At 37.0% G+C, this 15,358-nt stretch overlaps 2 protein-coding genes across 8 annotated transcripts in view; one reads left to right on the top strand and one right to left on the bottom strand.

Moving 5' to 3' along the window:
• Positions 1-5,119, bottom strand: part of clcn2a (chloride channel, voltage-sensitive 2a) — a 61,005-nt gene extending 55,886 nt beyond the window's left edge. For 2 of the 6 annotated variants that reach the window (XM_051880946.1, XM_051880940.1), the window contains exon 1: positions 839-1,131. In XM_051880946.1, the coding sequence (XP_051736906.1) occupies positions 839-940 (102 nt within the window). In that variant the 5' untranslated portion in view covers positions 941-1,131. Of the gene's footprint in view, positions 1-838; positions 1,132-4,511 lie in introns of those variants that run through there. The other 4 variants (XM_051880955.1, XM_051880971.1, XM_051880981.1 and 1 more) reach the window with 3 other exon arrangements.
• Positions 5,120-6,536: 1,417 nt separating this feature from the next.
• On the top strand, positions 6,537-14,413 carry thpo (thrombopoietin). Of its 2 annotated transcripts, none has more exons than XM_051881060.1 (5): positions 6,537-6,790; positions 8,143-8,273; positions 8,739-8,825; positions 8,938-9,102; positions 12,536-14,413. In XM_051881060.1, the coding sequence occupies exons 1-5, from the start codon at positions 6,577-6,579 to the stop codon at positions 12,677-12,679; spliced, it is 741 nt and encodes a 246-aa protein (XP_051737020.1). In that variant the 5' UTR covers positions 6,537-6,576; the 3' UTR covers positions 12,680-14,413. The 2 variants fall into 2 exon arrangements, with proteins under 2 accessions (XP_051737020.1, XP_051737011.1); XM_051881051.1 differs by having other exon boundaries at positions 6,539-6,790; positions 12,533-14,413.
• The last annotated feature ends 945 nt before the right edge of the window (positions 14,414-15,358 follow it).

The raw sequence follows: 15,358 nt of genomic DNA on the forward strand, positions 1-15,358 counted from the left end.
GTCCCAGTTTCATTCATCACACACATAGACGCTGTGGAACACATCGTCTGGCCCTGCAGGGAGAAAGGCTGCTCAGAAATAGCCTGAACTCAAAAAGACAAGATACGAATGCAACACATGGATCTGAGTGCGGCCACTTCACACCTACCTTCATTATGCAAACACATTTGTCATAACAGTGCAAAAACTTGCTCAGATAGATGAATGTTAGTGGGTGGGGTGAAGCAGGGGATTTTGGCGCAGAATGAGAAGACTGTACCCCATACCGACCGTTTGAACGTGTCCTTCTCCAGTTCCCCTACTCTTCACATCTGCCTGAATATAGAGATATCCCTGTCAAGTGCTCCAGGGTACAGCTGTCAATCACAATGTGACAGAAATGGGGGGAAACTGGTGCATAAGTCAATTAATATTCAGAGTGGATCTACATTTAGTCCACAAGTGCAGGAGTAGGAGGGGTACTGAGGGGATGAAGCGGAATGAAGGGGGGACTTTGATGATGCCCTTAAACTTGAAATATGATTGAACTCAATGCAAATGATGCCATTAGTTATGCTTCAAATGTTATTGTGGACTCGACAGAACCACCACCTATCAATATACAGTTGACTTAATTAGCTGGAAATGGCATATGCTATTGTTACAAATGTCGAGCAACACACATAAATTAAATACCGACCGTCTTTTATACTCCTGGCCTACAACAATTAGGCTATTAGCCTACGTTCTCGCCGTTAACTTATGTAGCCTATTATCCTCTACTTAAGCAATTCAAAGGGTAATTTCATTCACAAATAAATCCACAGTTTTACACTCACTCAATCATACTTGTACGCACCTCTGCGGATAAAACATCTCGTTTCGAATCACGTTGACCAGCAATACTCACCAGAGTTTGCTGGTACTGAAGCACGCGTTGCTGGGCTCGGTCTCGCGCCATTACGTTGAATATAGCGGGAGTTAAGTATTTAAATGCGAAACGGTATTCCCAAACGCCACAAGATCACCTCCGCATCACTGGGACGCAATTCAACAAGCAGCACGAACTGAGTAACAGGTCTTTCTCCGCAGAAAACAGCCAAGCAGCACATCCAGCTGTCGAATGAACTCTTCCTCTGCCCGCGCGCGCACTGCAATATATGCCATAACACGCTGAAAACCCGCTTTGTGTGGGAAGACAAGGGTTACTACACTCCATACCTGTTGACTCAATTGTCAAAAATCAATAGATGTATTTTTCTACCTCTGTGACTAATCTCTATTTTGCACTACCGTGAACTCAAGCACTTAACGCGTACTAAGCTTTGTTATGACTTTATGACTAAGTTTTAAACGAATACAGTGCAATTCTGTACCAAGGCAATAATAGGCAGCCTATGTTTTCAGTTCATTCAAAGCTCATACTCGAATTTTAAGAAAATACTAAATGTTTTCAGTTGAAACTGGGACACATACCCTTTATTGACTAAGAAATGAATTGATCTGTAATGACACAGAACATCCTCACTTTAAGAACCTGTGGAGAGCCGGTGGGCAGTTCATTACACCGCTCATTAATATTACTTGTGCTTACAGTAAATACTAAATATAGATGCATAGGCTGCATTTCAAGCTCAGCCTACAAGCACCAACAGCTCAAAGGCTTCACAGGATGAAAGACAGAATTCCTTGGAGAGAGAGAAAGAAACCAATAGGTTGTTAAACAGATTTCCCTACAGAGATAGAAACTGGTAGGCTGCTTTTGGGCTCAGTAACAGGTCCACTGCCAGCTCAGGGAACAGCAGGGGCACAGGCTGGGATGAAATATGAATGTATCACTGTGAATTCTGACAGTTTTCTTGCAACACTGCAGTGTTTTTGTGTATGTGTTCAAGCTCTCTCTCTCTCCCATCCATGCATGCTCATACAGACATTACTCAAAACTGATAGAAACAACATGTCTTCGTTTGTGCAGCAGTTCTCAAAAATATGATTGCAAAGTACACTGTCATATCTGGTAATCTACCTCTATTACTTGTGTCACGTTAACATTTCTTCACAGACATAAGCTATTTCTTATTAAAGGGACAGTTCACCCAAAATTACAAATTCTGTCATCATTTACTCATCCCTTATCGCAGTTTTAAACCTGTACAACATTCTTTCTTCTGTGAAACATAAAAGAAGATCATTTGAAAAAAAAAAAAGTTTTTCATTCATATCAATAAATGAAAGTCAGTGCGGTACAATGTGGTTTGAACCACAACGTTCTTCAAAATATTTTTTTATGTGTGTTCCACAGAAGAAAGAAATTTCATTTTTTGGATGACCATAACATCTTTTTACGTTTAATAAGTAGTAAATAAACATGAGACCTTATTTCTTTCTTTCTTGGCAACGCACATCATAGTCATACGAAAATGTTTGGACAGGTAAGCATCATCCATTGCTGCATATTTCTTTGAATTGGGTGTTCCAATGCCCTCAGCGTTAACACACTGACCCAATTCGATGCATCTTCCACAAAACTTTCTGTATGTTCTTTTAATGAATTGTGGAAGCTTAGAAGAGTTCAAAAGAACATCTTGCTCATTGACTATTTAAATATGGGTCTGGGTGAGAAAATGAGAGTTGGTAGGGGTGTGAAACAAGGGTCGATATTAGATTACATGCTAGTACATTACCATCCCAGACAGGGAATAAGACCCAGTGTGCATTGAATTAAATAGCATGTGGCTGTCTTCTGCTCAACACTGGCCTGCAACTAAGTAGTTTTAGCTCATTCGAAGTTCTATGAGTGTGAATACATTCAGCATGAAAATAAACTCAACTTTAACACTGTATTTCAGTGTTGCCAAGTCTGTGGTTTTCCTGTGGAATTGGGCTACTTTTACACTGTTGCCGCGGGGCATTTTTCATGTCCGTGGGTTGAAGTGACCCCAAATAACATGATATTTAGCCACTGGAATGCAAATTTTACCAGGGGAACCTCACCAAAAACGTGGATTTTACCCCCTGGAACACGATTTTTACCATGGGACCCCCCTGAAACGCGATTGGGCTAGTTTTGAGCAGCAATTGGGAGGGTTTTGTTGTGAAAACCTGGCAAACCTGCTGTAGCCTATTTTTGTTTGTTTGTTTTTTCATTTGAACAGAAAAAAGAATGGAGAAATGCTATAAATTGATTGTACATTTAACTAATTAACTTGATTTTATTTGCATATACAATAAAATGTTAAATTAAAAAAAACATGTAATATTATAAAAATATTGTAAAAAAAAAAAATAATTCCAGTAAAAAGTATGAATTACCTTATAATGTGTAGTGAAAATTATATTTCATGTAATATGTCATAATCTTTACAGGAAAATATTACTGTCATTGTGTTTTAAAGTAATGGTTACTTATACTTACCTATATTTTATAAAGGTGGCATCCCCAGAATTCCCTGCATGATCAATCAAATTTGTTTAGATTTTATTTAAAAAAAATCTTATTTTTTAATCCAATTTTTTGTTTTGTTATTTAGTTATAAAGTTTATTGTATTACATTAGTGTCATGGTTCCCTGATGGTGTTATGTGTTTGTGTGAGCAACACTGTTCTCTGTCTTTAAGTTATTATTAGTCACTGCTGCTAGAGAGAGGCCAATGTTGCCGAACTTTAAGTCATCATGTGCCCTTCCAGTGTACCATCTGTATCTATCAGCACAGTTTACTGTAACAAATCGATTTTAATAGCTCAAATAGGCTGGTATAATAACATTACATCATTTAATGACATACACTTTTAGGAACTGAAACATATGGTCACCAAAATGCCATCCTGTAATGCTTGTAATATCATCAGTGTATTTGGTAAAGTTCTACTATAGTAAACACAGCTGCCATTTTTACCATAAATGTACAGAGTATAGCTTGCAACATTTGACTTGATAGCAATTTGTCAACTCCCAATGATACCAAATCAAACAAGTTAGCCTATGAAGATAAAGTTTCTCTCCAAGTTATGTGATTTTGCCCACTTCTGAACTGTGAAGTAAATGTATCCCTTAAGATGGATGCAGAGGTGGGATATCGATTTCTGTTTTGAATTATGTGAATGCAGTATCAATTACATTTTTCTTCTTTGCTCTACAGATTCCTCCAACATAAGAAAGGACCTTGAAGGGACATTGGATCTAGATACGTAAACGACTGAGTCCACAGGGTTTCTTGAAAGAGATAGGACATCATCTTATTGAGCCGGTCTGACAAAATTGTGCCTATTTGTCCTCGTTAGAGGATCTAGACAAGAAAATCAGGCGTATGTTCAACTCCCTGCACGAATAACACTGTGCCCTTGAGCCCCACAAGATAACCAAGTCGATTAAATGCCCTTCGGAATAAGAATGACACGCAAAAGCTATAAAAGGGCAAACGGTTGTTCTGATGGCAGTTGTGTGACTTCTGACGCGCTTTAACAGCGCAGTTTATCGGCAGCAAAATTGGAACCCTTAACAGGTTGCTATTTCGTCTTTGGCGGCTACTTACATTTTTCCGCGCCGGCTTTAGTCTTGGAAAGAGCTCCACTCGAACGCAACAGTCCAAACGTCACCTTCGCCGCTCCATTTAATGACGCAAAATGTAAGAAATCCCCACACAATTAGAGCAACGCAATCAAAATCGAGTAATGACGTCAGTGCTGTTAGGTCTCAATTGTTCGTCTAGACGATACTTTCTGTATAATTGTCCTCGCCAGTGAATTGGCAGTGCCCTGTTGCTGATGCCTCTCGCTCGTCTTCGCCTCAGACTGGAAGCTAAACTTCAAAAAAAGAAAAAAAAAGAAAAAGAAAAAAAGCCTAGCGCTTCCCTCAACACATAGGCTACTTGACGGTGTTAATGCATCACCTAAACGGTTCAGATTAGTGTGCACTGCACGCGCTGAAAGGTAAAGGAGTAATTAAGCCGGCAGAGCCTGGGGCGCGTGCACTGGCCAGGAATTGATTCTGTGATGCAATGCGGGTTCCGTCACTGGTTACAGCGGGTTGACTCCACTTCTGTTCCTATTACCCGTCATTAATGCCATGGAATTGCGCATTTGTCTTCACCAGTGCGTTGTGCTGATGGTATTTTGACAGAATGTTAAGTTTTAAAGACAAGTAAATGCTTGTTCATTCAATCGTATGTATCTATGTATGTATGTATCTATGTATCATCTATGTATGTATGTATGTATGTATCTATGTATCTATCTATCTATCTATTATTTTCCACATATAGGCCTATGTGTGGTGTTGTAATCATTATCAATGCCATTCAAAGCTTGTCGTGATCACAGCGATTCCAAGGCTCGCAGACAAGGCTTTTTGCCCTATCCTGATTTTTCACAGCTGTGACTTGTGGGCTGCTGCAGGGTGACTGAGCGCAAGATTGTTTCAGCACTGAGAAAGAGAGAGGGTGGTGAGATCCTCTAATTTCAGTGTGCTCTAATGTTCAGAGCAAACACTCTCCCGTATATTTAAACATAACTATCACCATTCTAACTCAGTGTTCTCATTTGCAGCAAATAAACAGTGAACGCACTATGATCTTCTTATGTTTACAACTGTTCGCCAAATCCAAAGACAACAGGTGTGTTGCTAGGAAGATATAGGCTTCTGCACACACATCTGTGCATGCATTTTACATTATTGGCAAACAGGTGATGTACTAAGACTGAAAAATGTGAATTGAAATTACAGCTGAAGCTTGTCAAGTGGTATGTGTGTGTGTGTTTAATCTGGCAAAGAGATATGTAGGCTTGGAGCTGAATAAAACAAATATTTATGATAACTCGCAAAGGGACAGAGACACCAGCAGGCTGGTCATGAAAGTAGGCCGCCTGAGCACACTCATTCAGCTCTGCTGATTCATACACACACCTGCTTTCTTTTAGCCCTGAACAATTAAAAATACAGAGATCCCTATATGTTTGTATCATTATAGGCTGTTACCATCTAAATAGGTAGACTGATAATATATTTTGTTACCATCCATCTTGTCACACTATTTTATTGATTAGGCAACATAAAATACACTTGATTATATTATTTTTTTTTTATATTTTATAGTGGATATCAGTAAGTACATTCAATATGGTAGAATCAGTATCAATACAGGTTGTGACTTTCTTTGATTTTACTTGCAAAAAGGCACAACTAAACTTTCATTTTCAGTTTTGTGGGTTGAATTTTTTAATGTAAGGTGTATAGGCTGGGAGGTAAGCCTATAGAGTACAATGGAGTTTTTCGGCTATACATTCAATAAAACAATAAATAAAAAATACAGAGAGTAAAATATGTGTGGATATGTATGAATGTATAAATAAGTAGTGGAGGAATACATATAAAAGCATGTCCTAATGAATGTGGCAATCCTGAAAGCAAGGGGGTTGATCAAGTAATAAAATATTAACCTGAACTAAAATATGTGGGGACTTTGTGTTTGTTCAGCCTACCTTTTTCTCTACAAAATTCTTGTTACTTGTTTATTTATTTAGAATTGCGTCAGTATCCACTACAACCTCACTTTTATCTTGGCTTCAGTGTAGAGTGACTCACTGAAGGGACGTTAGGGCATGTTCAGAGACGAGATAAAAAAAACGTCCCAGCCGGGAAAGGAATATTTAGAAGAAGTCAGAAAGTGTGGGGGCGATGCACATTATAGTGAATGTAGTGGAGAAGCGCACATCTCTGTGGGTGTTTTTGCGTTATTTCTTCAGAAAAGACGCTCTCCAATGGAAAGAAACGCAACTGAAGATCTTATGTTGTCACAGGGCATGGATTTAAGTAGTAAGTAGGCTATGGATGAATGATGTCTTCATTGTACCGAACTTATCAATGCAGAGTAAACGCTTCTCTCTCTCTCTCTCACTACATATAGCCTATACAACTTTACCTTTGCGCAGTTATATTGAAAATGCTGTTAAATTTGAGGTTTTTTTTTTTTTTTTTTTTTTGTAAAGTCATTATATAACAGATTAGCAGTACAGTAGGCTACAATAATAATAAAAAAAATATGTAAAGGACAATGTGCAGACAAATGGGGGTTATTTTACTTAAATGACCAGCTGTTTGAATTTTCTTGCACGGCTACATGGCAAATTAATACATGGAAAATAAATATTTGATTTATCTAATTTAGATTATATTAAAAGCTGCGCTAAAAATAGTCAATTGTAATGCAGAAATGTTGCAACAAGATGAACACTTCTATTTTGTTGATTTATTTATTGTTAGCTAGCATATTTAGCTACAGTGTAACACGACTTTTGCACCTGTTCCGATATTTTCTTTTTCTCGACTCCCTTTCGAGGGGGCGGGGGGGGGAGGCGGGTGGAGTTCAGACTCCTTGCCATCTGTTAAAGGGTTTATTATCCTAATAAATACTGACTTTTTTTATTACACTTCTCAACTGTTTTGAGTCGCAAGATGTGATAATTTGTAATTTTAATGTGTCTAATTTCCGGTGTCATTCGCTTCCTGAAGGAATGAAATCAGATGAAATAGCACCTAGCACGCTGATATGAAGCATACGTGTATTCTCAGGGCGGTGCTAAATGCTACTGGCCAATCAAATCGGCGGGATGGTATAAGTTTGTCAAGCAGCATAACGAGCTGTTCCCTTTCATAGGTTCACTCAATGCTGCTAGTTTGTACAACTAATAATAACTGAAAGCGGATGACACCGGAAGCCTTGCACATTTAATTTAAAAATGGCCGCCACCGCTCTTACATTAGAAAAATAACATGAGAGTGCAACAGTCGGGTTCTAGAAGTAAAAAATGCTTTAATTTAATTTTCATTTTTAATATCTTATAAACCTTTAAAGACAGGGAAAAATGAAAGAGAAAAGTACTAACGTAACAAAGGCAGCTGAAAAGGTTGTCGTACACTGTTGCGCTCTATAGAAAAATATTTGACACTGTGCTGTGACCAAACAGAATTGAGTAATCCAGAGAGTTGTTTCATGTTATACCTTCTGATTTAAGAAACTTATAATGTAATAATGTCTATTAATGTAAAGTGATATTGAATATTGCAAATTTGTGACTTAATGGATCTACTAATGTCATTCATTATTGTAGTTCCCAGAGTTACATAATACAGACACACATTTTCTCATTGGATTGGTTGTCTTATAGGAGTTCTGGTAGTAGTCTTCAGCATGGTTGCCTCTGAACTGTCTAGCGTTCAAACTAGACCAATTGACTTTGTGTGTGATAGCGAGGCCAGAAGAGTGATGAACAAAGTGAAGGACTTACAAGAGGAAATGGTAAGACTGTGGCATCTACTCCAGACCTTACACCATAAGAATGTTCTGTGGCTCTTACACCATAAGAGATAACGTTACAAGGCAGTGGAGCCATTCAAATTTTTTGTCCAAACAATGGACTTGGACTGACTTTCCACTCCAAAATGAGCCTATGTTGTGTGCTAAAATCAAATAACATTCAATTGAATTAGGTTATATAAAGTCATTTGAATACTTCTTCATTAATAGCTTAGCCTCATTAGGATGTTTGCATGCTACACTTCACTTAACAGATATCTGTCAGTTTACCTACTTGCATATTAACTGTCTTGCTTGATTCTCTGCTGTCATCCTCTGTCTTATCTTATTGACTTGACTCTGTGTTTGTTTGACAGTTTGCCAGTCTGACTCTTCAGCATCTACTTCTCTGCTTGTCTATCCACCGGTGAGACATTTGATAGGATGTGCTTTTCACCCCTTTTACAGAAAGTCTGCAGTGCTGTAGATGCTCTACCCTCTCCTATTCAATTACCATGCGTCGGCATTCACAAACCAACCTGGGAGAGAAAATCAGTGAGTCGTTCAATGCAGCCCACTCCCACACACTCCCTCCATTACAGCATCAACCCACTCACGCTGCTCTCGGGCACACACTCTTTGAGACACCTGCATATGTGTGTTCCAGGTGCATGAGTGGAGGGCTGAGATCCTGCTGTCTTTGGGGACTCTAGCGCAGGATGTGCGGTCTGCCAGGACACAGAGCCAACCTGGCTGTAGATTCAATCTGCTAGAGCGCTTGGAACGCAGTATCAACAACTACCTGCATGTAGTCAGACTACTCTACATTGAGGTGAGGATGACCAATTCAACCTTGCACTGAAGCTCAGATAGATATTGACGCAGAGACAAATGGCATGCAGACAGATTGCGAGCCTCTTGAGGAATTCACTCACATAGGAAATCAACTTGCAGAATGAACAATGAAGGCACAGGATTTATTACAACATCTGACCTAACAAAAATAAATAAATATAAAAATATAGTCTACTGTACCCATCATTTTATAATATTTAGTGAATATGACAAAAATTCAGCATGCAAGCAATATACAGGTGCATCTCAATAAATTAGAATGTCGTGGAAAAGTCTTTGGTTCTTTTAATTGTGATGATTTTGGCTCACATTTAACAAAAACGTGGCATGGAGGCAATCAGCCTGTGGCACTGCTCAGGTGTAATGGAAGCCCAGGTTGCTTTGATAGCGGCCTTCAGCTCATCTGCATTGTTGGGTCTGGTGTCTCTCATCTTCCTCTTGACAATACCCCATAGATTCTCTATGGGGTTCAGATCAGGCGAGTTTGCTGGCCAATCAAGCACAGTAACACCATGGTCATTGAACCAGCTTTTGGTACCTTTGGCAGTGTGGGCAGGTTCCAAGTCCTGCTGGAAAATGAAATCAGCATCTCCATAAAGCTTGTCAGCAGAAGGAAGCATGAAGTGCTCTAATATTTCCTGGTAGATGGCTGCGTTGACTGTGGACTTCGGAAAACACAGTGGACCAACACCAGCAGATGACATGGCAGCCCAAATCATAACTGACTGTGGAAATTTCACACTGGACTTCAGGAGACTCTTCCTCCAGACTCTGGGACCTTGATTTCCAAATGAAATGCAAAATTTACTTTCATCTGAAAGGAGGACTTTGGACCACTGAGCCACAGTCCAGTTCTTTTTCTCTTTAGCCCAGGTAAGACGCTTCTGACGTTGTTTTTGGTTCAGAAGTGGCTTGGTCTTCTCAATCTTCTCAAGATCTTCTCAAGTCTGCGGTCATTCCTTTCACTTGTACAGCTTTTCCTACCACACTTTTTCTTCCAGTCAACTTTCCATGAATATGCTTTGGCACAGCACTCTGCGAACAGCCAGCTCTTTCAGCAATGACCCTCTGTGGCTTACCCTCATTGTAGAGGGTCTTGATCGTCTTCTGGACAACTGTCAGGTCAGCAGACTTCCCCATGAATGCTGTTGGGATTACTGACCTAAACCCAGTATTTATACCCTGAGAATGGTAATTTAATAGAACTTGAAATTAACTATTCTAATAATTTGAGATACTGATTTTTTGATTTTGATGAGCAGCAAGTTGTAATCATCAAAATGAAAACAAAAAAGTCTGGAAATATTTGACTTTATGTCTAATAAATCTAGAATATATTTAAGTTTTACTTTTTGAATTAAATTACAGAAAAAAAAAAATGTTTTCATGATATTGTAATTTATTGAGATGCACCTCTATACGCATGTGATTAATTTTTTCCAGTTTAACGCATTAAAAATACTTAGCGCAATTAACGCAGCATCTATTTTTCCATCATAATTTGCTAGCGTTACATTATATGATCACGCTCTTATACACACAAATCGTTATAAACCATTCATGTGCCTCAATGCAAACGAGAACGCGCTGTCTGTGAATGTTGTGTCTGTGTGACACACACACACGACTCCTGCGCACAGAAAGATGTGCGCCAGTATCAAGTTTTCTTTCACACTTGAACAAACAATAACACAGAATTATGCCAAAATGCCCATTTTGTCAGTCTTAAATTAGTTAAATAACATCTTAAAGGGATAGTTCACCCAAAAATGAAAATTCTGTCATCATTTACTCACCCTCCAGTTTGTTCTTTTTGTTCAGTTGTGGCAGTTTGTTCTGTTGAACACAAAGGAAGATGTTTTGAAGAAATTTGTAACCAGGCCACTATGGGGCACTATTGACTTCCATAGTAGGAAAAAAACTACTATGGAAGTCAATGGTGCCCCAAAACTGTTCAGATTAACACATTCTTCAAAATATCTTTCTTTGTGTTCAACAGAACAAAGAAAATGATACAGATTTTGAACAAATTGAGGGTGAGTAAATAATGATAGAATTTTCATTTTTGGGTGAACTATCCCTTTAAATGTGATGCACTTCAGATCTGTGTCATGTTCGGCAGTGGCAGCTCTTAAATTGACTGCAGCCTAATAAACCAGTTGCTGTGATGTCTATCATTAATGTTAATCAAAGAACAAAGGTAACAGAGAAAATTGTAGCTTTAATAAGGATTAATCTATATTTAATTTATAATTTATGCAGTGAAGACTGTAAAGTGTTTGATAACTTTATTTAATTACTGAAGGCTATATTTTCTACCTGCCAGACAGGTAGGAAGGCCACAGTAAATATGACATTAATTATGATGGGTTTATGTGAAGATTTTTATTTTCTAAAGCCTAATAAATGTTAAAATTGATAGCTTTTACTTATACTGTAATGTTGAATGTCTATAATTAATGCTTTAAAAAAATCAACTTCATAGAGACATCAGTACCAGTATTAGTATCAGTGATGCTGGCCTTCATTCATAAGAAGATTATTTAAAATTTACTGTCTTAAAGTTGTTTCTACTTTAGAAAGTAACTGTGAAATTATTACAATTTAAAAATAATAAAATCTCCAATGTTTTCGCAATTAATTACAAAAAAGTGTGATTATTTATTTAATTATTTTAATCGATTGACAGCACTAATACACACACACACACACACACACACACACACACACATATATATATATATATATATATTAGTGCTGTATACTTATAGTATATTAAAATTATTGATTTTAATTTAATTAGTTCATTAATTTAATAAATTATAAAATGATATGAAAGTGAAATAAAGATAAATATTATAGACAAAAACTACGACCTGTTAGTTGTACTTTAATATTACTTAAAAAAGTAAAAGTGATTGAATGGAAAAAAGATAAATATTTGAATGTGGCTGTGAAACCACGTAGTTCTCAAGGAAAATATCCTGCCTTCCCGGAATCTTTGTTGATTCGTCTCGTCATCTTGGTCACTTTGACTCCGGGTGACCTCTGCCTTCCTTCCCCAGGAAAGAAGTGGAGATAGCGACACATACTTGACCCGTGAGAAGGATGGGAACATGGTGCTCTCTGAAGTGCATCACAGCCATGCCGTACTGATAAAATATACATACCACCACTCCTAGATTAAAGCACATACTGTGGGGGGAGGGGGGGTGGGTGTTTACTGGACTGTAGTTTTGCTGATTTCTGATGTATTTGCAAAACATAATTATCCTACTTGTGAAAATCAAAGCTGGTGTTTTCATTGATCTCAATGATGACCCACCATCTTCCAAAGTCCTTTCTGTTCAACATACTATGACTACTTTTAGCTTGAACACCATTTTCTTTATCTTTGTCTCATCCAGCAGGGGGAGCAAGTAGTGCCCCAGGCAGAGAGATGTCTGGGTCAGCCCTCTAAGGATTTGGGTTTGGTGTTGAAGAACTTTGGGAGACTTCTCACAGGCAAGTTGGAGTGGCTCATTGCTGAGATGGAAAAGGGGTGCCATGACTGAAAAACTGACTTCTAAGTTCGGCTTTCTTCAACCTTGTGTAATGGGACCAGATAGGCCCAATCCATTTTAACAATGGTCCACCTTCAAGACAAGGGAGGGCCATGCACTTTGCCGGAGACCACAGAAGAGAAAGTACACTTACAGAAGAGAAAGTACATGATATGTAAATGACAAGACTCTGCCATCTACTGGATCATAGCTGAACTGACTCACCTGTTGACATGCACCCACTAGAAATTTTAAAACATACAAACTGTTCTGAACTGAAAACTTTTTTACACCACAGATTATATTTATTTATTTTATAGGCTGCATTAAAGTTGAATTGACTCTACATGGTGTGATAGCACATGGAAGACAACCTGAAGACAATAAAAAGGGCAGAATGTATGACTTTATCTGTACACTCCAAGTTATAATTATGGGATATTTTTGCATATAATATATTTTGTATAAAAATAGTATTTACAATATTTTATTAAAAAAAAAAAAAAAAAAACATTTATTCAATATTTTTATTAAATTGAAACACTGATGCATTAAAACAAAACAGTATAAACAGTGCACAATGTGAAAATATGTAATATTTAAATCACTAAATATATTCTCTTTTTAATATATGATGTCTTCTCTTGTAATGTTACCCCATTAAAATTATAAGAGCTGTTAAATGTACATATCTAAATATTTAAATATATTTTCATTTAATTTGTTGTGTGGATTATAGTGTTTCATCTAAACACTGACCACGAACATCAGCTTTACATCTACGTTTAAATGTAAAGCTACGTCTTTAACGTGTGCACTATGCAGGCAGTTTTAACTCAAGTGGATTTAATTGTGGAAGATGTATACACTGCCATTGTAAAGTTTGGGGTCAGTAAGATTTTTTAAAGAATTTACTACTTTTATCCAGCAAGGACACATTAAATTGATCAAATTTAAATTGATCGAATCCACTCAACAGCACTCAAAGCGCCACATTTTTAAAATTTCAGTACCGACTTGGTACCGAAGTCTGTACTTTTGACAACTCTACTTTCTGAAGGATCATGTGACACTGAAGATTGGAGTAATGATGCTAAAAATGAAGCTTTGCATCACAGAAATAAATTATATTTTTTAAAAACTATATTAAAATAGAAATCAGTTAAATTGTAACCATTTCAAAATATTACTGTTTTTACTGTATTGTTTTGATAAAGTCTCACCATCTGGACAGTAGCAGCACACATCTAAAGAGAGGAAAAACAAATCTCAGCATTGTTTTGCTTTTGTTCTGCTTTTGCTAATTTTGCTGAATATGCACTTAGCAGCCCTGGTCAGGTTCAGATGCATCTGATGACAATGGTTGTAGGTACTGTAGGTCTTTATATTATTCTATGAGAACTCAAATGATATACAAAAGAAGTGTAAAGCATTTCATGATCTACAGTAGTGGCCAAAAGTGATGTCTGGCCTAGGAAAATTGCTAGCTTCACCCTTAATTCACAGATTATTACAATTTTGTTAAAGATTTTGTAAGCATATTGCGTAGTTGTGCTTGGAGTCAATTATTATATTTGTAATTACGCAATGAAACATGCCAAATTGTGTGGACATCATTTTTTCCCAGGCTGTCATAGAAAAAATTAATAATAGTAATAAAGAAAAAAGAACTAATGAAATATTATCAACTGATGATGTAGTCAATGTATGCTTTTCTTATTGTATAATAAAACCTGTAGATACAGATTCAGCCTTTTTTGCATATTTTTTTCTTCAGATAAACACTTTAACCAAGTAAAAGTAATCAAAAAGTAGTCAGGGTATATTTGTGTAATCCAATACAATTATATCCATATAATGTATAATTATATGTCCAATTACGTTACTACGTTACTAACCACATTTGGAAGTTTATATATATATATATATATAATATATAATTAATAATAATTTAACTATATATAATAAACTATATATATATATATATATATATATTACTTTCAAATGTAGTAACATAATAAGGTAATGTAACCTTGTAAATCTATGTGCTGAACATGTTACTGATGAATTTGATAAATGCCATCTCTGCATCTGTCAGTGTTGTATTCATGCAGCTTTTCGTTCTGCTCATCCTCTTCTTCTGTCCCACTAGCAGCTGGAGCTACATCTCTAAGGCTTTTTCATTAAGTATATAGGCATTTACCTCCAACACTTAATCAGAGTGTAGAACATGGCTCTTGAAAGCCTGCTTATATGAAGGCAAACCTTGTTTGCATGCGTTCATTTTTATTAGTTGAAAGGGAACTGAATAATTATGTAGATTAATATCATTTTAATTGCTGTTTTCATATTGGGTCTATGAGACCAAGTTCTTGTTTTAATATTGAAGCTCTTGTGAATCAGTTGACTCCTGCCATTTCTATCTGGGAGGCTATTAATACAACCCACCTCTATTCAGTTTAGTTTACTGCATTGAATTTCCAGAAGATTGTTTACTGGCTTTTCAGATTCTGGACTTCTGTGATGAGGACAATGTATTTCTTTCATCTTTAAACTTTATGGGCACCGTAAGTGTCATCAAAGAGCCCACTGTATGTCGCTCACATCATTTACTTCACTGATTTTAAAGGTTGCTGAACAAGTTGCAGGAGGTCCAAACGTTCAGTTAGGCTCTATGTGATCATGTGCACC

This window comes from Ctenopharyngodon idella, chromosome 2, assembly GCF_019924925.1.
Source record: "Ctenopharyngodon idella isolate HZGC_01 chromosome 2, HZGC01, whole genome shotgun sequence".
NCBI lineage: Eukaryota > Metazoa > Chordata > Actinopteri > Cypriniformes > Xenocyprididae > Ctenopharyngodon > Ctenopharyngodon idella.

Bases quoted from the DNA above. Each gene is read 5' to 3' on its own strand.
- thpo (XM_051881051.1), top strand. From the start codon at position 6,577: ATGTTCAGAGACGAGATAAAAAAAACGTCCCAGCCGGGAAAGGAATAT. The intron at 6,791-8,142 runs GTAAGTAGGCTA...GTTGTCTTATAG, and splicing joins ACAGGGCATGGATTTAAGTA to GAGTTCTGGTAGTAGTCTTC. The intron at 8,826-8,937 runs GTGAGTCGTTCA...TGTGTGTTCCAG, and splicing joins CAACCTGGGAGAGAAAATCA to GTGCATGAGTGGAGGGCTGA.